Source organism: Rhopalosiphum padi, chromosome 3 (genome assembly GCF_020882245.1).
Source record: "Rhopalosiphum padi isolate XX-2018 chromosome 3, ASM2088224v1, whole genome shotgun sequence".
Taxonomy (NCBI): domain Eukaryota; kingdom Metazoa; phylum Arthropoda; class Insecta; order Hemiptera; family Aphididae; genus Rhopalosiphum; species Rhopalosiphum padi.
Window position 1 is genome coordinate 57,629,209 of NC_083599.1, and position 24,932 is coordinate 57,654,140.

Genomic DNA, 24,932 nt, shown 5'->3' on the forward strand with positions numbered 1-24,932 from the left:
CAAGTCGTGTTTAATAACTATAAATAAATACAGTAGAAGTAGAGTTAAAATACGTAAGTTTTGAGGTGACAGGATATCGATTGCCGTCCAATTCTTTCCATCTTTCCCTGTCCAATGCCAGGTCAGCTGACACATTTCTTACCAACATTTTGATATCGTTCTCTACTGCATCCTTATTCCATCTCGTTCGTAGTCTGCTTATTGGCCTTTTCTTATGTATGGTTTCTGTCAAATACTTTTCTTATGATATCCTTATCTGCTCTCCATTAATGCCCAAACCATTCAAACCTCTTAATTTTTATATACGATTTATAATATTGGATTTTCCATATAGTCTGTATAGATCGTCATTTTTCCTTTTATCGAATATTCCTAAGTCTGTATTATATATTGGGCCAAAAATGATTCTAAGTACCTTTCGTTTAAATATTGCCAATCTGCTGCCATCGCCTTTCGTTGAAGACCACATCTCACATGCATATATAATTACTGGTCTCAGATAGCTTGTATAAAGCAAAGTTTTTGATTTTCTGGACAGTAATTTGGACTTTAGTAGTTTACTTATACCGTTATAGCACCGGTTCCAACTAGCTATTCTTTCACTTGTATAATTATTAGCTTATATATATTATATTATATTATATTATATTGGTTGATCTAGAATAGAAAATAAATGTTTGCTAATGTATACTTTCTAATAATAAACTAAGATTAAGAATGAATGAATTATGTGTTATACTTTTTGTTTATGAAAAATAAATTGTGCGTCAGTCTTTCAGTACCTATCATTTAATAATTGTATTTCACCATAAAAATATTATTGTTGTCGTTTTTCAAATAATTATAATTTCGAATTTATGTAATTTTCTGTTATTATTCAAATATAGTTATAAAATATAATCAAATATAATTTTGGCTATTATATTATAATACATTTTTAAAATATTTTAATGTATCATAAATATAATACATATTATTGAAACGTACCTATTCTTCCTTTCGATTTGTTAAAAACCATCTTTCTAAAAAAAAAAAAAAAAAAATGTTAAATTTTGTCATCGCCAAAACAAAATACAAATAAAATATCTTATTAAATTATTCGATTTCATCAATTAGTTATCATAAACCATAGTTCTCTGTAAAACTCTTATTTAATTTTAAATAAAAAAAACTTTCGAATAAATAACTCGATGCGCATTTACTACACACAACGACCTCGCTTCAATATCGATACAATAAACGTTGACATACGCCAAGTATTTTATCAGAAACTGATAGGTATTCAAAATAAGCATCTATGATTTCGTAAAAAAAGTCAATGATTTCTATTATAATATACAAGCTGCCATGTATAGTTCCAACTAATAATTATATTTAGTAATAAGCCAAGTAATATTATTAATTATTATATAATACATAGGTCACTATACACAGATATTATATATGTAACTGCTTACTACACATTTTCGTTCCTACGCGTCTATATTATAGTGGCAAACGATAATTATTAATGATAAATTCAATTATTCTACAAGACTTGTTCAAAATAATTGTTAAGATCTTTCACCAAAAACATATGTCGACTACCTACGTGTTACACGTTATGTTTAACATATAAAAATTATGTTTAAGTGTTATTTCGTAAAATAATACACGTCAATTATTGATATTTATTGTAACTAATCGTCACAATGAAAATAATATTTACTTCCTTGTTTATTTATCACAGAAATTTGAAATAGCTTAATTGCACGAAAACACTCTGTAAAATAGAATTTCTGTATTTCAATACTTACTAATTAGTTACTAGGTATACTATTTACAGAGTGTCCAAAAATAGGATTTAACAAATTTAAGTGTATATGATGTGGTTTTATAATTATTAATTATGCAATAAATTTATAAGAGTGGTCATGGTACGAAAAATCATGTCGGACACTTGTTTTACTTCGCTTGCAGAGGCGTAAGATGTCAGTGTGTAAAAGTGCCTAAAAACCATGATTAAATGATTTCGTGTACGTAATTATGTACGATTAATCATTGCAATCGAAATAAAATTTTGAATGGAACTAAAAATTTATAATTTAGAACGAACTTATGATGTTTTTCTAATTTTAAACAGCCACACGAATTTGATAGAATAGAAATTGTAAATAATATGTAATTAAATTTTAAATGAACCATAATTAGTTCATAGTTTTACTGTTTCAAAAAGTGTTAGAAAAAACGTTTAAAAATTAAAACCAATATTATACTCGTTCATCATACAACTTGTAAGACTGATCGCTTTTTGAGGTCAGGATCCTAAACTGTTACGTATAATTAAAGGATAATTTAATTATAAATCAATTTTATTAAATGTATAATCAGTTAACGTTTTACATTTTTGAACACAATACGGTAGACAACAATAATAATTACTATGTCATACAAAGTTATAGTGTGATATAGCCATATTATAAAGGTACTTCCTCTATGTTACATAAAATGAAGTTTTAATTTTAAGTGGACTAAAACATAATACATATTTAATGCAAATTGAACCGCAAAGTATTACCTAATTTAGTAAAATATACATAATTAATAGAATAATATTTATTGTATAGATATATTATTATAAGTATATCTGTATATTGCATAACAGTGGATACAAATATCAAACATCAAACTGTAATAATTGAGTACCTATAAAATACCCATTGGAGATTTTAGAATAACAAAACATCGTATTGTTTAATCGTATAATCTATATAGGGCATACTATTTTTACACAACACAATAGTATGACCTGTGGCACAAAAATAATAAAAAATCACAAGAAATTAATTATTTCTCTACTCCGTTTACTTTAATGATAATTCTCCATTTATACTCTCTCTAGTTGATTTTCTCATTAGCTCGGAATTGCCTCGGATTACCAATACCTCCTCTCCCTGAATCATTTTTCGCCAATATTAGAATAATGAAAGTATATATTTACTAATTTATATATTTATATAAAACTCAATTCGATCACATGAAATACTTCTCTTATAATTTACTGTATTGCCCGCTTACCTTAATTTTAAATTGTAATATAATTTGTTTCACTTGTAAAAAATATAATACCCAGTCATCATTAGTAAATTCGTGGACGTTCGGTATTAGTATAGTATTTATGCACTTTGCTTTCCGCCTACGTCGTGGCGTGATAATAAATAATAATACACTTATAGGTACCTACTAAATATATTTTCTTTTTAGTACACTTATATTGGGTTTGGTTATAGCCATTTGCACATCTAAAGTTACATCTAAGCACAACGTTACCGTCAGTTATGATAAAAGAAAAATTCTGAAAAATGTAATCATTTCCAAAATAAAAAATGTCTTATGTTCTAATCTTTCCTTGTGATTTATTATTAATCTTAATAAAATTCAAAATAATAATAAATACAATGGTAAGATACACTTTTATATGAAATCAAACTAAATAATAAATTCTACACGTAATATGTATATACTTATTCACCATACAAATTATAAATATCAATAATGCAGTTACAAATATTTTAATTGTCATAAATCAATTCCCCGAAATATATAGGAAATCTAATAATAAAGGTATCTAATATTTTCAAAATTACGAAAATCTAAGCAAGGTTTACTTTTTACTTGAAATATACAATAGTTATATCAAATTCCATTATTTCTTAGTAGGGTACTCTATCTACTCACGTGCTAATACAACTAACATAACAATTACAGATGATAAAATATGCCATGTAAACACGGATAATAAAAATAAATTTGTAATGGAGATGTCTCTAATAATTATAAATAACAATTATGTAGTTATTTAATATATAAATGTATTTAAACGTCGCTTACAAATAGGTGTTTTATGTACGTCCGCAACTTCACTAACAGGCAGGTATATGAATAAACAATAACCTTCCGGATTAAATAAAACACTCGTTATTGATTTTTTTTTCCATTGGAATATTAGTTATATTATGATAAATTAGTCACAATTCTATAGATTATAAATAAGTACAAAATACAAGAATCCGAATACCCCATGTGTTTTTAATGAATGTATTCATTTTTTACAAATATAATATATGATTAATTTTACCTCCTAAATCCCGAGTCCGATAATTATATCAGACACTAGCTGTTTGTCTATAGTGTTAAATCACTGAAATCACTAGGTAAACTTACTTACCAGACTTTTTTAATTTCAAATTCGTAACATTTATCTAATCTCAAAAATCGGATAAAAATACTTAATAATAGAAGAATAAAAATAGTATATTTTACATTTCTTACACTATTTGTACATACGTAGTTGTACAATGTACATACAGACTAGTTTTATAGATAGTCATCCCCTCAGGTAGCAATATCGAATTCACAACGTACGCCACAATAGTGATGATCCGTTTTTTTCACTACAACCAACGGAACTAACTATTGAAGAATTTTTACTTGCATATTTTGGTCACCTCGCTACACGCGAACTATACACAGTACACACAAACACACATACACACCTGTGTTGGAGGAGGGTAATTAGTTAGAAAACACGATACAATAACAAAAATAGGGAAAAATTAATATAATATAAAAAAAAATTATATAGGTAGGTATACTGCAGGTTAACAGTTTAAAATTTTTTTCAACCGTATTATTATTATTGTTATTATTATTAGGTACCTATACTGCTCGATTGCGTGTAGGATTTCTCAGGAATAATATATAATAAAACGTTTTCTAAGTATTTTAGGAGCTACGCTGCAGCAGCGAGTTTTTCTAGATATTATATAATGATAGTAGGTATATAATTATACGCGCAGCGTATCGTTTATATTATACAATATAAAAGTGGAGCTGCAGCAGTGGCGGCGAGCAGGACCATCGTCCTGAGCAATAAAAGCTTGGGTGACGACGACTACGACGACTACGACGACGACATGAGAGTATATGAGACGAGAGACGATGATAGACGTGAGACGTCTACGGGCCGGCGCGGGGTTGGGAAGTGAGTACGTTTTTAATGCCCCGGTCGTAAAAAAGAAGGGGGGGCTAGCCTCCTATATATAATGCGTCCGTACACGCACGCACCGGCATTTGCGTCTCCTGCAGCCCGCTGACGCCGCCGCCGCCGCCACTTCCTGCGCCTGCTGCACTATATACGCCGCATGCACGCACGCAGCTACCGCGCGCCATACACCGTCGCTGGGCCGCCGCCGCCGCCGTCCTACCTCCCGATGCACATTTTGCACCGTTGCACTCGCCGTCGTACATTTATATATACGAGTATATACGATGCAACTATGACTACGGCGGTGGTCGTCGGCAACGGCGGGGAACTTGCGTAATAAAATTTATATTGTCGAAGACGTCCGCGATTTTATCGCACAGAATTTAAACCGGTCGGCTTGGTAACCTATACGCATACTCAACCTATATAAATGAATGTATGTGTGTGTGTGTGTGTGTGTGTGTGTGTGCGTTTGTTTGTGTGAGTGCGCGTAAATAATAAAGAGCGAGAGAGAAACCACGGGCGGCCGGTGAGCGTCTTCCGAGGCGGCCTATTCACCACTACATATATATAATATTATTACACTCGGTTTATATGTACGGGAATAAGGGTATATATTATCCGCGCACTCCCGTCCGAGAGGCTATAAAAACAGGACTTTTCCTGTGAAAGTGGCCCCCACTCGCATCCACCGGCACGTCAATATATATGTATACATAAATGTGAGCAAAGCTCGAATGTCCCGCGACAGCCGTCCTATATATACTTTTTGGTAGGGGTTGTGGGTTGATGGCGTACGCGCTTTTTAGATGCGCCGGAACTGTATAGATGCACCGATGATGGTGATGCAATAGTTATAAATTATCTTTGTTTACACGCGTACAAACTGCTGGACGTTAAAATGCGTTTCCTTTTTCGAAATGTAGTGCACTGCGGCGCTTTTTCTGTCGAGTTTTTCCCCTACGGTTTTAGCAACACAAATGCGTTAAAACTTTACACACTCTATACACATGCACTCCTCCCCTTTCGTTGCAGATTTATCAATCTATCTCACTCTCTCGCCCAATACTATATCGCTTTGACAAAGGTCTGAGTGTGAAAAAGGGGTAATAAAGCATATACAACCGTCTGTGTATCGGCTGATGGATTTCCCTTATGGGAGAAGGGTTACTGATTTTTATGTCTACATAATAATAATATAATAATATATATTGCTGCAGTGTAGACGTTGTCGTTGCGCGTCGGGATATGACCGAGATTCGAATTAACGAGTTGCCCCCGAGTGATATAGACGTCGTTGAAATGTTTTCACTCATTTTAACGAATTCGATGTGGTCGTTATACACGTAGGAATACTCAACGTGAGTTCATCCCAATGTTATAATAATAATATACTAATATATATTATATATGCGGCTACTTTATACGCAATATTGGTATCATATTATAATTTATATATGTAGAATGTATACGGTATAGTACTTAAATATATATACATATATACAGATTGATATAGTCGAATGATGTCCCGAAATGGCAGGATTAAATTCGTCCACAGATGTACGAGTATTACACCCGTATAAAAAAAATACGGATTACCTCAAATGGATTGCTATAGTAAGATATACATAAACAAATTACACACAATTTAATTTAATTTTAGACTTAGACACAATTTAGTTTTATTATGTCTAAGTCTAAAATGTATGGTACCATATAAATATATTATAGAAGTTCTATATGATCGTCATCTATTGTTTAGAAAAAATATTAAATATATTGTAGGAGTATGAATGTTTTATATCATAAAGACATCATTTAAGGTATAAATAAATAGTGAAGTAGTATTGATAGCAACAAAAATGATTCAGCGGACAATAATGTATTATAATATATTTTTATTATTTTCTAACCTAACCTATTTTATTTGTATTAAATTATTAAATTATTTTAAATATTTTAAATTTAGCTAATTGACATTTAAAAATAATTTTAAAGTAAACTGGTATCTGGTGCATAGAATATTGTAGGATAGGTACTGTATTTAATACTTTTTAGTACTAACTACTGTTTTTAGATATTATACAAAAACGTTTTAGTAAAACAAATATGAAAACTTATCGACTCATTGTAAATATCGCGTTTATTCAACATTACGCAACATTTACTATAAAAAAAGATTGTTCATATTTTGAAATATATTTTTGTATAATGTAACGTCAAAATTTAGTATTTATCTATCACGACAACCCAGGGTTGGCCTGGCCAGGACCGGAGGGCCGGGATTCCTGCCTGGGCCCTTGTCGTATTATAGTTCCTGGGCCTTTGTACTGTGTTACCCCAAAATACAGTATAAAATTATTCCTGTCTGGGCCCACAGGTACCCAGGCCAACTCTGTGACAACCATTATTTTACGTCCTTCAACGCACGATGAAACAATTTTTTTAAATTCGTATCCTAAACTGCAACTAAACTCAAAAAATTTAGTCTATTATTAGCTTAACATTGTAAGACACATTGTATCTATACACTTACTATCCGTCCACATTTATAAATAATTAACGTTATAGTTTTGTCTAAGATTTATATTTTATTAACATTTTAAATTTAAATGTTGTAACTTATAGTATATCTTACGTATGTATAATATTTCCCAAAAAATACCTATTTTTTGGTCATTATTAATATCGTCTCAGCGAATTCAAGCACTTTATAGTTTTATACACTAAACATATTATAATAAGCCCTTAATAATTTCACGACTTGCATAAATATTTCCTATACAATATTAATATACATACGTATGTATAATATATTATGAACAAATATTTTTTTTATTTTTCATTTGAATCGAAAAAATCTAATATATAAATATTTTTGAAAAAATAAATAATGAACTTTAAGATATTTTAATGATTTGTATAGTTATTGTCTTGATATTACATCGACATGTCATTAAAATTATTAAAAAACAAACAAAAGCTCAATGTAAATATATTTTAAAAATATACTCTAAATAATATAATTATATTATACAAAAATCTATTCTTGCAAAAAAATTCAATAAAATAATATATGAACAGTGAATTATATGATCCGAGTATGTGACATTGTTTGCTCCCGATAGCGCAGTCATTGATTAAATACACGTGTATATATTTTGTATATTTTGGAAAGACGAAACTATTATAAATCGCTTTAGATTATGGTATATCGTATACATTCACAACACACTTAACACGCTACCGTGATTATATAATCGACCGTACGGACAACATAATATTATATTAAATACAGTATAGAAGTCTCGGTAATCCGTAATGGGACTAGGGTATATTGTCGGATTATCGGAATTTATAAATAAAACATAAAACATTTATTAAATTACGTGCATAAGTATTATTGACGTTACTTATAAAAAATAATTATTATTACTTATAAATATTAAATTATAATAAATCAACTATTTTTTTATTTATTTTTTCTCTGGTAAGAACTCTTATGTCTACCTACACCTTGTCTTGCAATATTTCCTTGAATAAAATATATTTAATCGGTTTATCGGGATCGTCAGTCGAATTTAACGATTTTATTAGCTATTTGGTCATTATCATTAAAAATAACAGGGAGCCAGATTACTGGACGTGTTGGATTAACACATAGCTGGATTACTGAGACTTTAATGTGTTTAATAAATATAATAAATATTGTTATTTTGTATAAATGTTAAAAAAAACAGTCGATTCTAAAATACATAATGTTATAATAGACTAGCAATTAAATTATAAAAGAAAATTTTCCTCAGCTAAACAAATATATTTTTTTTATTGTTTAATTTTTGTTATAACCGTGACGAGCATAAAAACGATATATCTATAAAATGTATATTATACGTACACCCTATCCACTAATTGCGCAAGAACCTCTATAACAATATGTATATATTTAATAATATGTGTAGTGCGAATATACTTCACAATTCACATAATACCTATGTAATATAAGACTATATACTGCAACTGCACCACACACAGGGAACTGTTGCAAGTGTATAATGTTATGTGTTATTATACGGTCATATAGGTTTAAACAGTGTGTGTGTGTGTGTGTGTGTGTGTGTGTGTGTCCTCCAGCCCCCTTACCCATCAATGTTAATTTACAATAATAAAGTACTATATACTTCGCTACCAGACGGCGGCCAGGAGTATAATATAACTAGTTGTGTCATATCGTAAAGAGCGAGCTTACCAAGCATTCAAATCCAGTTATTTTTAGTACTGCCCGCCCTCGGTGAAACATTAATAATTCTATTTGAATATACGTAAAGTAAAATGTACGTCGCAATTTCGTCCATAATTATCTTGTATGATTAAAAATTGAAAATGTCGCACTCCGTTCGCTATTTTAACAGTGTGCGCAATATTTTTTTTAATAAAATGCAAAACAACAACTTTATTATATAGGTTTAGGTATCTATAATAGACATAATAGCTAGTAGGTACATAACCATACGACTATTCGAAAAACCCATTATGTCTGCAGTTTCATACATTTTTCAGAGTTTTCCTTCTTAATATGTTATTATGATAGGTAGATGATTCAATATAAAAATTAGTTTTCCTATACACTCATACAAATTGAGTTTCTATTGTATAAACTTAAGAAATGCAGTGTGTTGATATAGGTACTCAAATTGACTAATACTGTAGTATGTAATATGAGCATATGGCTATAGAATGATACAGTGAATTTTTACAATAATATTAATACAGCAGAATACATTTTTCATGGTAATAGTGAAATACTTTATAGTATCTCTTTGATCTATAAACGTTAAAAATTATTATTGCATATATTATATATTAAGACGTACAACATTGGGGTAAGTTAATTTTAATAAGTAATGATGAAGTTTCTAAATTTTACTTGTTATTCAAATAAAATTATTATGAATTACTTTATTTTTCAATATAATAAAATTAGAAAAGTAACTTCATTACTTCACTACTTTGGTTCACAAAAAAAAAAAAAACAGTATAAGAGGTGACTTAAATTTCTTATCAACCGAAAACCAAATGTAAAACACGTTCTAACATACTTAGCTAGATAGGATAGCTGAAATTTGAACAAAAAAAGAAGATAAATCGTTATTAACATAAATATTAATTAATCATGTTTTCTAAAACATTAAAAATTGATTAGAAATGAATTAAAATAATTAAAAAAAAATGTGAAACATCCAATTGTAAATATTTATTTATTTTTAATTCAGATGCTATATATTTTGTTCGATTAATTAAAGTCATTTGTTAATAATTCTCGATACTTTAAACGGTAACACATTTGTCTAGCAATTACTTATCAAAAATAATATTCGTTACATTTTCGTTGCTTGGAAAAGTATATTTTACGATATCTCGTAACGTGTTACAAAGTAACGTCGTTACAGTAACGACTAACAAATTACTTTCATTACTTCGTTTTACAATGTATGTATTACAATAATATAATCACCTATTATAATATTATTATGCTATTTAAGTTAAATCTTTAATATTTATAATTTATATTAATTTTGAATTTTTTTATTGGAAAATAATCTCCATGACACATATTTAAGCATTTAATTAATATAATTAATACAGAAAATCGTTATTAAAAAAAAGATATATCAACGTCAAAATCGTCCCTTGCGGTAATAATCAGTAATTGTTTGGGAACTTTTTAAAAATTAGAAAACGTTCACTTTTTTAAAGTTCGATGATTTTATATTAAAGGGTATTTACAAGTTACAGTTCCTCCATTTCTTTTTTTTTTTGTCACCTGTTTTTATTTTTAGAATTTTTTTATACACCACTGTGAGTGCAGGTCGGAAACTGCAGTCAATTTTTTTTCAAAGATACGCGATTATCGCGGTTATATAATATTTATAACATTGTATCATTATTTTGAAGAGTAACACATTTTTTACCGGCCTATATTTAATCGACTAAAATATTTTAATTTAATAACGATTTATTATTTAATATTCGTTAAAAAACAAATGTATACACTTGGCAAGAATTAAGTGTTTATTAAAATATTATAAAATAATACTTTATCTACCAATATTGTTTCCAACATAATTGTATGTATATTAAAAATTTAAAAATTAATTAATTAAATTGGACAATATTGTATTATTTGTGTCTCCTTTTAATCGCAATATTATATTATATCACAATAAAAAAGTTTTTTTCCGTGTATCTACTATTAAATTTATCATAATTTTCAGATTCCAGACCCAGGATTATGAGTAACCAAATCGAACACGTCAAGTCTATACTGAAGGAGTTGGTTGGTCGCACCAAAGATTTTCAAAACTTAAATGCATTCCGTCTGTTCGTATTGCAACACAACACGTACGACGTGGACAAAGCGACCATGTTAATTAAACGAGGTAAGTGGCCGTTTGGTAAAGGGGGAGGAGTATAGGGTAGTGCGTAATCGGTGAGGAGGAGGGGAAGGGTAAATGTTGAGAGTAAAGAGTGGTATTATTTTTATTACATAAGAAATTAAAAATTAAACAAAAAAATACACGGTCGGTCGGTCGACAATCCGGCCGTATATATCCATAACGTGTGCGCACACCCATTTCTTCAGTACACCCGTGGTAGTTATATATATATTTATGGGATGGAATAGGCGTGACCTGCAATGCGTTGTGTGCAGTCAGTAATGACACCTGGTGGGGGAGGCGAAATCAACTCAAACACATTAATACTCGTAAAATAGCCGACCACCATTGTTTAGACGCACCGAACATGCTCAATAACACAACATAATAGAACATATTATAGCGATGTAGTATTGTAAACCTACGTACGTACAACAGGTAGGTACATTTATATATATATATATAAATATAAACTATATACATAACGTGTGTGCGGATATTAGGTATATAATATAATATGTGTATATAAAGGAGTAGACATATTTGTCCGCCTAACCATCTAACTACAAATATAACAAAGTAAACACGGTTGTATATATACGCTTGCGCGCGATTACCACAATGTACAGATCGCGCATTATAATAATAATAATAATAATACATATTATTATTATGTCACGTCGCGTAACACCGTGTTAACCGTGTATACGCGACGACGAGATAATAATATTATAATAGTTCGATATGTACCTATAATAATATTGATGTAGCAATGTATTATAATACCTACGTATATACGTCGTATTATATGTGAGTAAAGGCGTGTGCTGCGTGCTGTATAGGCTGTTATAATAATATTATATATTCCTACCTATCTGCATACCTACCTATAGCAACAGGTTATACGTGTAACATCATGACAGCTACGAAGTATTTCATTTTTTTTTTCAATAAAAACCACCTCAAGTCACAACATTATACTATATTAAGTACCTATATTAGCTCTCCCAACAGTCTGCAGCATAATTTATCCACTATACCTCATCACATCTAAGCGTTTTATAAGTATCAATTAAAGATTATAAAAATAAAAATAATTTATACATTTTCATAGTTACCTAATAGAGTTTAGTGATTTATTTCATTTTGTAATTCGGCGTTATAAATTCGATTTCTTGGCCCAATAGAGAAAATTGTATTCTTCACTCCCTTTCAACTTTGAGCTCATCAATCGAGAAAATCTTATAGGAATCGTCGTTCATGGATATCTCGTGATGATGACTGTTGGTTTACCGCATACTAGATAAATATGGTTACAACCTATAGAAAACAGAAAGCGACTTAGATATAAAGTTACGGCCCACAGGTACAGGTATATACCCTTCAGTTAGTACTGAAGTAAACTCAAGAAAATTTACCATCGGTATTCGAGAAAGTATTAACAGGTCATTAAAATTGAAAGAATTTAAAATCACTCACTTGGTAGACAGACCTAGGCTATCGTAAAAGTTGAAATCCAATCTTAGTATTTGGAAATTTAGACTACCTCACAACCTGAGAATCGTAATTGTTAGTCTATCAGATTGTGTTAGACTAAAAGAAAAGACAAAAATATTTTGAAATTATAATTGTTTCAATATATTAAAAAAAATTAATCATTGTCCTTTACTGCCAAATTTGTAATACTGTCCATCAAACGAGATAATTTGACCAATTCTGCTTAAATTCGGTTTTTATTCATTTTTTTAACAAAATATTTATGTATATATTTAATGGTTATATTGATATAATATCAGATCGAAGAGTGTTGTGAATTTCAAATAATTATCGGATATGATTAGGTGGGAAATTAAGCGAAAATTAAAATAATTTAATAATGTTGCTAGTTATAGTTAGGAAGGTATAAGTCGTAACTAGGTAGGTGGGTATGATTTGTGGATTTGTTTATGGTCAGTCATGTGTAACAATATAATGTGACATAAATGTGTAATAAATAACATACAATATAAATACCACATTGCTATAATGAATGCAATCAACGCAAGTGGAATTATTTTCAAAATATATACATATACACCGCTGTGTGCTTGTAATAATAGTCGTGTTGCATATGTAATATCTACATTCTCGTGATACAAAATCGTTGTACATTGTGGTTCTATCAGACGTGTCTACGTTTTATATAAACATTATATACCGTTTACTGACCACAGGTATTTACCACAAGGATGTTCGGCGTACGTCGGGTAAATAGATTTTATACGCACCCATATGAATGTAATGTGTATAATATAAACAATATACATTATATAAATTTACTTATGGACAAGTATATAGTATACCTACCACGCCACGGGTGTACATAAAAATGTATTGGTAGGTCAGGTTAGTGTGCGCTGCGCCGACTTGAAATTATTCCATAATTATTATAGTATTGTTATAACTTGATAATATTATTTCGCCGTCACTAGTTTGCATCCTTGCGAAATACATTTCAAACGCGCCTATGTTTATCAGTATAATATCTTGCTGGATCGATTATTTATCGCATCGTCAGCCTGGCACGTGTTCATTTGTCAAATTTATCTTATACAACTATAAACAATACTATTATTGTACAGACTAGACAAAAAAATATTCAAATATATTTAGCTGTAAATTGTACCTAACTGATAAACAATTGCTTACTTTCATATAATATAATATTGTTATATTAATTCTCAATCGATACGTAAATAATTTTCGTTCGTTACAATTTTGTACCTAATAACTATCGTAGTAATAAGAGATGATTTTCCAGCAATTTCCGTTTTTAAAACCATACACGTGGAGAGCATGTGATTTTGGTATAATAATCATAATAATATACAGATCAAATAAGATTTAAAATAACTATTGTTTTTGACACTTTTCAGTTTTCCATAAAATTACGTAGCAACTGATGGTTATACGCAATCAAACGAGTGCTACACGCGATAGTAAAAAGAAAAAAATGATAAAATAAACCATTTAGTGTGACTAAAGCGATTAATCGTTTCATTAATTTTAAGCGTAGGACAGTTATAATTGTATTTGAATCCGTTCGATTCGTATAATATATATATATATATATATATCCTGTAGTTGGTTTATCTATCTGTTACAATGTAGGCAACCTATGTTCGTTTCGTATAGCCGTATATCGTGTAGACGCATTTCATCTTGTTCAATGTAGCATTGAAGCGCACGTGAATAACGTTACAATGTAATTGACTGATTTATTTTTTCTAGGTGTACGTAGTAAACTATTGAATCAAATTAAATTTGTATACAGAATACTCATTTTGAGCGCGACTTTTTTTTTTAAAGATGCAATAATTATTTACAAAAATATGTCAACGATAAATTACCTCTGAGTCGCGCCGATATCAAACATTAATATTAAAATATTTTATTGATTATTATTTATCATATATCAACAATTATTTTTATTATGAAATACATATTTTTTATTTAATTTAAACAAGACGGTCGTGTGTGACGCGACGTTTTAAGAGTAACTTCGATGACGAAAACGGGCTTTTACAAGTATCTATATTATTTAACGTTTAACTTAAATTCCGGCCTCCATACGGCCAAACGTAAAAATGCTCTAATTAAATTAACGTGTATTACGATCGAGTCGGTTCGTGTCGATCGCGGACCTCGATTCTCGTACCATACACAATCTCATTTATATGCCTCTATTTTAAGTACCGTACGGAATTGTACAATCGTATTTGTTTTTGGTTTTGATTCAATGGAAGATTATTAGAAAAGGATCGGTGTGTTGTGAAAGGTTTGGGTGTTAATTGCAGAACTTGATAGTGTGTTTCCTTGGATTTGACCCACGGTAAACACACCGGACAATGACGCAAATGGGATGGTTATATGTATATATGTATATATATATTTATACACGATAAACATATATACATATATATATATATCATCATTATTATATTATTACTATTACATTACTTGCTATTACTCGCCTTTTTTTGTCATTGTCATTGACGCATAAAGAGTGTTTTCACCGGTCAACCCACCAGATATCCAGCCAGAGGCTGTGCAGAAAGTCCGATTGTCAAATACACGCTGACACAAATGTACACCGTGTGCCAGCTGCGCTGCAAAAGTGCGCCCGCCGCGTGTGACCGTTTATTGTGTGCGTGTGCGTGCGAGTGTGTGTGCGTTTGTGTGTTAATAAAATATATGCGCGTTCCGATTAAGTATGTGCCACTGGCAGCAGCCCATATCAAGCTAAGACATATTACTGTTATACTCTATATAGATGATGATATTTAATTTTCTCGGTCCCTTGTAATAATAATAGGTATATTAAACAATACTTAATATATTATGTTCATTTGAATATTTAGATAATTTATTTTATTTTATTTTATTTCATTTTTTTTAACTTAAAATGTCTATTATAGGGTTTTCTTATTAAATAATTACACAGTACAACTTATACACACACCTATACAATATTATATATTATATTTTATAATATGTATTCACAATTGTTATGGTTAAATTAATTTTAAAAATATCAAACCAATAGTATTATATACAAAATATGCATTCTTCAATAATATAGCTTTGCGAACATATACTTTACAAATATATACATAATTCATTCATGACATTTTTTATTTATTTTAATTTAAAGTATCCGTACTTTAATCGTTTTTAATCATCTGACGTCAACCTATTCAGACCAAAAGAAAGTGCTCAGATAAGGTAAGTGTTTGGTTTAATATTTTATATATATGTTAATAGTATACGTTATAAATATATTACCTACTATATATAAGTATGTTTTATGACTTGCGAATTATATGACATTTTAATTAAATAATTAGCATGTACATAGAGAAATCCAATAATCAAAACTGTAATATAATTATATAGTAGAATGGTTTAATTATTGGTACCTTTATAATTTTTATGATAAAATATTTGATAAATACATTTTAATATAGATCATTTGTATAATAATATTATAATATAGATTATAGGTTAATACAAACAAATCAAACATAAATAAACACAATTGTTATGCGTTCAAACATGCTATTTGTTAAACATCAGATAAATTATAAAATACTTGACCTTTTGGTTATATAAAATTTTTCCAATTTTTATTTCAAGAAAAACATTACTTTTAAATTGTCCATATACAACTTTGTACAAAAATATACATTACCAGATTACTCGATACAACTTGATTAAAATTTCAACTTTATTTCTGCTCTTGGCAGGTATAGGTATAGATTAATTTTTCTCTAAAATGAAAAGCTGGTACTGAAAATAGCAGGCTACTATAAGGCCTAAATATGTTATCACTTTGAACTTAAAAGTAGGTATATCATCACTCGCAGTCTACAAATGATGCTTTACGGAATTATTAATGAAGTTTTTATAAATTAGGGATTCAAATTATTTCAAATTATAAAATTGTCGAATACAAATATTTAATATACACATCTCAAGTGTTAAATTTTTCATAATCATAAAATAATCACACTAACATTTTTGTATAGGACAGATATATAAGTATATAACTATTTAAAATTTGTCTACACCTTTATATATGATATGGTTGTAATCACTTATTACTAATTTGTATTTTGAAGAACAATATTTAAAACTAATTGAAAATATATTTCCGTAGTGTTTATACCGATGTATTTACATTTTAGTATTTCACATAAGATTCAATAATTTAATCTTATATTTTTTGCATTAAAATATGGAAAATAGCAAAATTCTCAAAAAAATATGCATTTTAACCAGGGTTGGCAAATAAATCCAGTGGCATAATTTTTTTTATACGCATGGCGTTTAGAGCAGGCCACTTTAAGCGCAAGCCACTATCAATTATTTAAGCCAATCAATTTATAAAGTGGGCCAAATTACTCCAATATTGGATTTTAAATACGCAAATGATTATCCTGCGTGGTCTAAATGACGTCACTGAATGAAGGCCCAAAAAACCAAAAAACCTGTGGGTTTTATTTGTAAAAGTAATAATGGGCAGTTTTATCGGGCTTTTTCTAGAAAAACCTATCCGATAAAATTAGATTTTTTTTAATTAACGATAGTTAATTGTTAACTTTTGTTTGGATTATTCATGAAGTATTTACAGGAAAAGTAAATATAAATTTAATTAATGCTAATATCTTATTAAAAATAAAAGATTGTTAAAATTTCTATTGACCGTTGATGTGTAATTTTTTCCATTTTATACTTTTAATTACCTAATTACCTAATTAAAAAAATAACTATTAATTTTTTTTCAAATCAGTTTAATACTTTAATTGGAAAAATAAATTATACCTATAAAGTGAAAATTCTGAAAATTGACATAAGTTAAAAAAAATAAAAGTGAATTTCTATTTTATCCAGAAAAGCAGCCCGGGTTTTATTATAGGTTTTTTAAAATATCAAGTGGGTTTAACCTAGAAAAGCAGCCCGGTTTTTTACGTGTCAACCCTGATTTTAACACTTAGCTTATTTTGTTTACAATCATTTAAAACGTTTTGAACACTTGTTAAAGTTATTACATTTTGTTTGATAAAAGAATAAATAAGTACATATTATATACTCGACCACTAATTATTATTGGAATTGCGTTATTAATAAAGAGTACACCTTAACGTATGCATTAAAAGTATTTTTAAAAAATAACATAAAAAAAAACTATTTCTATCTCTCGTATTCAAAATCGAAGAGTTAAAAATCATATTTTATGGCAACTCGTAAGATTTTCCTCTCATTCTGATGCAACATAGATATAAAAACAATTTATAAACAATGTTTATTTGAACATTTGAAGTATTTATCTCCAATGAGCGACTTTGTGAGTGACGGCTAGTTCGAACATTGTTGACACTCAGCCACTGTTTCTAACGCATAGATGAAAACCACGCAAAACTGTGTCTGCAATATACTAATATAGAGACCACAACAGTAGTTTTACAAATAATAAAAACGTATGAACGTCAGTACACCGCGGGTTAAGATCATTATTCCATTATTATTTATTAATATTTTCTTTCAAGTGATTTTGCATCATTATATTATTCTATTATACTGTTGTCATAGATATATTTTGTACGACCTAACCTAACCTTTTCATTCTAAAGTATTAATAGTGTTCTATTGTCACATTTTCCTATCGGTTAAAACATCCATAAAAACGGCTCGTAGATAATTTTAGATTTCTTTTTAACATTTTTAATATGAATAGTGAATATACTGTACACTATTTCGGAATTAAATGTAACTCTGAGACAATTTATTGCTTTTGTTGATATATTCACATTCGTTGTTTTATTGTAACGCACTATTTTAGACATTAGCATTCAATTTTAAATACCTTTAAACATTTATTTATTTTTATTTAAGTGCTAATATTATCATTTATCAATATTTTTTCTGAATTTATATTAAAAGCAGTACTGTTTAAAAAGAAATATTAGATGTGAGTATTTAGCTACTGTTTAACATGTTTTTAAATTTGTTTTACCATTAATAATGTATTCATTTACGCACAATAGCTTGTAGTTATTTATTTTAATTTGATGTAAAAATTTATTTTGATTTATCTTAGTGATTTGTGTAAATTTCATGTATTTTTCTATCTATAATAAGATTTGTACACAAGTAGGCAGGTTAATAAAACCACATACAAAATATCTCGAATCTCGAATATCTTACAAATTAATTTATTTGGAAGTTTAAATCTTAATGGTAACTTAAAAAACCAATATTTCAATGATATAGAGATTTACTTTTATAAATGTTCAATATACTTATGATAAGCTAATGATGTACATGACGTATGCCTATTTTCATTTTTATATCGTTTTAAGTTTGCGTACTTGGTTGTGTCGTTGTTTTGGTACAAGGCTACTCATTTCGTATATTTTATTATATGATATTCAATAAAATATGTTGAACATCATCTTCACTCATAAATTATTTTTACGAGCACTTAAAAACTTAAAAACCTCCACATGAACACAATAGTGACACAATAGTGAACCGAACACCACTCATAATCATTTTGCGATGTGTAGTACTATCATTTCTTTCAAACGTAACTCGCTATTTGTATAATATTGTATATATGTACCTATATATAAAATATAATAATATTTTTTTTTATATATACTATTATATATTACCTATGCTATATAATAATAATAATAATAATAATAACAACAACATGTATCGTCTCAACGGTTTGTGCGACTGTGAGCAACTTGAAACGACACAATAATAATATTAGGTAGGTACTTATATGCCTAGTGTGGCTTTTTAGTTTTTATTTTCACCTTAACATTAGTTGTAAAAACATTGTGCTATCACAATTCAGGTACACACGAGTTTTTTCAATAATTTTAAACAAATAAAAAAATTAAAGAAAAAGTTTATTTTTAAATATACTTAAAATCGAATTGAATTTACCGGAGTATTGATCATATAAAATAAATTCAGTTAGTCATTCATACATAGGAATTTGATGGACGTACTCACCATATACGCAACATTATTATCGCGAAACATCATAATTTCGGCAATCCAGCATAGAATATAATAATAATAATAATAAATTATAAATAAATAAACTATAATTAATAATAATTTTAATACTTCAGTTGTAAAATTCATTATATATTATTCGTTATAATCCAAATTTTAATAAAAATTATTTCGAACAAAGCTTGTGCCGTCCCCCTGTTTCTGTGAAAAAATAAAGTTGGGATACGCAAAAAAAACAAAAATAGTATAGGGGCTCCGTCCCCCTACGCACCCCCCAATTCGAGCACTGCTGTTATAATATTATGTATTAACTTGCGTTTTAGATATCCGCATAAAACGCGATATTATTGATAAGGCGCAAATCGAAAAAAAAAATGTGTTCCATAGAAACAGAAAAATTTGAAATTATTCTCATAAAGTAAAAAAAAAATTAATTATTTTTCTAGTTTTCTTATTAAATACATAAAATAAGTCATATGTTATTAAGCATGTCCCTGTTGGTTGGAAATCTTATGTTTTGAAATTAATTTCCTTAAGGTAGTGTCGTTCATACGTACCTATAATATTATTCATTCCTGAAATCGTATACGCTGACATCGTACTATTTGACCTTTGTGACATCACTCTGTAAATCGTCTTTAAGGAAAATGCACTTTGTAAACCGTCTTCCTTAGATCAAATTGTCTAGGTAGAGCCATATCCTGTATTTCGGGTAGTTGCGATGCGTGAAGAATATTATAGTATTTGGGCCCCAAAGTGTTTATTACGAATGCGTCACGAAATAAAATAAATAGGTTCGTAATTATTAAATATAATGATTAATTGCACCGAAAATAATTCCATTCGCAACTATTTTAATTGCTCTACGGTGCTGCCAACACTGTTTGAACATTTTTCCGTTTCCGTGGGACACCTGTAGTAATACCAGGTATAATGTGGAAAATGTACATCTTGTTCAACAAAAGCCTTCGTTCTTTTTTCTGACCGAAGCGAGTTGTGCATAATATATTCAGTTACTCGTTCGTTGTGTCGTTATGTTATGTGCATCGTAAAATGTGTAGGTACCTACCTACATTTTTTAACGATATTTAAACTCACTATAGGCTAGTAGACTATACACACTCGTACATGCATATATGCGAGTATATGTGTGTGGTGTGTATAATCGCTTCAATTTATTTTACCGTTGGATCTGACATTTAGTTTCTTTCGTGTGTGCGTAAGTCAGTTCTTAAAGAAAACGTAATAACGCGCTGTTTGGTCGACGCTGAAACCAGAAGCTACGGTATGTGTGCGTACATCAGCCGGCTATTTTTTTGTTCAGTATGAAAAGTTATTAATCAGATATGCTGGAAAACCAATTTTAATAATACATTTTTCACGTATACCTTTAACTGTAATAAATAAAGAGTTACATACTACATTAATCGGTAGGTATAATTAATGTTGTAATATGTGTGAAGTATGAAATATATTAACTTATTGAAAAACGAATTTAAACGTATATTGATTAGGTACTATATTAATACTTTCTATATTGTGTTTGTGTAGGACTTTTTAAAATATATAAAGTTGCTCACAAAAAATAATAATAGAGTGAACATAGGTAAATAATAATAAGTAAATTTATATTTAAATGAGCATTTATGGATATCAAAATGATTTAAATCTGAAACATTACATTTTACTTATAACCAGGGCTCAAAAGTTGTAGCACTAAAAATATTTCTTTTTTAGCTCTTAAATATGCACTTAAAAACTTTAAAATATGCGCTATAAATAGCACAAAAAATCAAAAAATATATGCATTTATTAGAAATTTAAATGAAAAAAATTAATTGTAATTTTACAAATTGGAAATTACACTGAATTATTAAATATTTTCTTATATTTTCGAAAATATGTGAAAACATACCCAAAAAAAGCACTATAAGCCCTAAATTAGAAAAAACAGCAATACAACTAATAAATATGCAAAAAATAGCAAAATTAAATTTCGTGTATGACATTGGAGAAGCGTGAAACAAATTTATATATCACTTTGGGTTTTCTAGGATGAACTAAGAAAAATATGCAGTTGCTAGAACTTCCGAGCCCTTCTTATAACTTATAAAATGGTAGAAAAGTAGATACCGCTCTGTTATACACTATTATGTCAAGTCAGTCTTCAAAAAATCGAAAATTTCAATTATCTTTAAATAGCTCAACAAAATATTTTGAAAATTATACCGTAAATAGGAAATTATGATAAAAATACTTTTAAAAATTTAAAATTTCTGTGATTATTCATTTTTGAATAATAAAAAAATAAAAAATCAATTTAATCAAAATCTTGTTTAGTGTGAAAATTTCCATTTCCTTTTAAATTTAGTTTGTTTTTCTATCATAAAACCAATACAAGAATTTTTTTATTTTATCCTCTCTAACGTACAAATTTAAAACTATATCCAAAATAACTCTCAAAGTTGAAAATCGATGCATTTTATCGACAACCTTTCGTGTAATACAAAAAATAACTCACATCATTGTAAAATTAATACCTTCAACGCTCTGCATAAAATGATAATTTATTGGGTAATTTGATTGATTATTAATAGGTGCTAGAATTGAATATTTATTGCACATTTTACAATAAAAAGATTAGCCAACATTTTTATAATTATTTGTGGAAGTAATCAATTTTATAATTTTAAATTTTAAACGCTTATACAAAAATATTGAATAAACTTAAAAATGATTGTTTACATTAAGGTTTTTGCTTTTATGGTAATTCATACTTGAAAGAAAACTACTTGAAGTGGTTTATTATTAGGTACTTAAAGGTCCATATACATATGGATTTAAAAAAATAGATATTTCCATTAATTTAAATTAATATACATTTTATGATAGGATATAAAATTAATTGAATTTAAATTCGAAGACAAAACGCATAACAATTAGCCTGAAACCCATAGCAGAATAATATATTGTATTGTTATCCAAAAAAAAAAAAAAACTATTAAACATCATAAATCGCACGTTATTTTTCGAATTAAATATCGCACAGACTTTTCAATTTTGAAACATGCCTATAATAAAATTTCCATGTGGTAAAAAATAAATAAAAAATATTTATTAAGTAGTAAAAAGCGAGATATAATAAAAACATAAGTTTGTTAGGTCTTTTGTACGTGACATAAAATAGGATTGTGAAATAGTGTAAAGAATAAAGTTATTGGATAAAAAAATTGAAATCCCTAAAATAACTATAAGCAATAATACTGTTTACTTAATGAGATTTAAACATATTCAATAAATTATTTAACCACGGCATATAATTAATAATTATAATATATAATATGTTAATATGTTAAATATAAATAAAATATATAATGCATACAATTGGTATACCTAAATTAAATTTACATATAGGTACTATTAGGTACATAATAAGTTACTAAATATATACACGGATATTAAGATAGTTCAAATAAATAATAATACTTAATATTCAATAAGTTATAACTATTATTAATAAAATAGTCCAAAATATGATAAACTATAGTGAATAGTTACTTTAAATACCTATTACTAAAAAAAAATTTTATTTATTTAAATAGAATCGGCTGATTTTGAAATCAGTAACTTAATATTATTATTTAGCACTTATTTCAAAATTAGAGATATAATATCATTTAAAAGTAAAATATCTACAAATATATTCTATTACGTAATAAATGATTCTATTTGAAATTTTTTATTGCAACAATGTCAAAGTAAATATTAATTTAAGCTTATGTTATTTATTATTATTATTTACAGTTTTAAATGACAAGTTAAAAAATATAGCTAGGTCCTAACAAGTCAAGGTACATCTCTAACAATTCAAAAAATGTTCGAAAGAATTGTTAAATATATTTTTTTTTCTATAATTAAGTAAACTACCTTTATTTAAATTATAAACTCTCAATAGCTAATACATTTTGAATACTTCGAATTGTTTTAATCCAAAATAATAATGTATTTAATAGATGTTATTTTGATTTCAATATTAATACTAAATTTCGCAATCATTTTACGGGTAATTTATAATTCAAATTTAATACTTATCAAGCTAATAGTGATCTTTGAGAAGCTTCAGTTGTAGAAATAAATTCTGATTAAGTATTTAAGTAATTAAGTCAAGAAAGATAAACACAATAATGTTATGGAAAATGTAATTTATAGATCAATATTGAATGATCCCCTTAATCAAATTGCATGCAGCTAAAGCTAAGAGTGAAACGGACTCTTCTACAACTACTAGTTTCAAGTACCTTCAAATATGTAAGTACTGAAAACATTACATTTGCTTTTAATATTATGTTTTTAAGCAGAATATTCTTATAATGAATTTTATGTATATTGGTATTTTTAAGTATTGAATTTTGAACCAATATGCAATTTTGTATTAAAACAATTTTATAATATATGATGTATAATTTTAATACCTATTTATAAATATAATTAAAAAAATATTATGAACTAAATATAGATTATTGTTAAACTATTTTCCTACTCTATTTAAAATTAATAATATAGCAGTGTGCATAGGATTATTTATCTTATATAACGACTTAAAGATTACTGATACATAATTTATGTTACGTTCAATGAATTTGCTTAAGGTAGACAAATCACAGGAGTAGTGAAGTATAAGCTGAACAATTTTATTATTATGATTTTAGTATAAAGTATATTATTTTATCTAAAATATGTAGAGATAATTGCTAATCTTCACATTATGATTCAAAACTCATCTTATGACTATGCCAATAATATGTATGCTCGTACTCAATAACGCTCCTGTGTTTTGTTTTAACCTAAACGTGCAGATTCACTGAATATAAACGACAATTATTTCTATAAATTGT

At 28.0% G+C, this 24,932-nt stretch overlaps 1 protein-coding gene across 1 annotated transcript in view; it reads left to right on the plus strand.

Moving 5' to 3' along the window:
• LOC132924615 (doublesex- and mab-3-related transcription factor A2-like) overlaps positions 1-24,932 on the plus strand; it is a 151,956-nt gene that overhangs the window by 85,065 nt on the left and 41,959 nt on the right. The window contains exon 2 of the mRNA XM_060989025.1: positions 11,302-11,466. Within this exon, the coding sequence (XP_060845008.1) occupies positions 11,302-11,466 (165 nt within the window). The remainder of the gene's footprint in view (positions 1-11,301; positions 11,467-24,932) is intronic.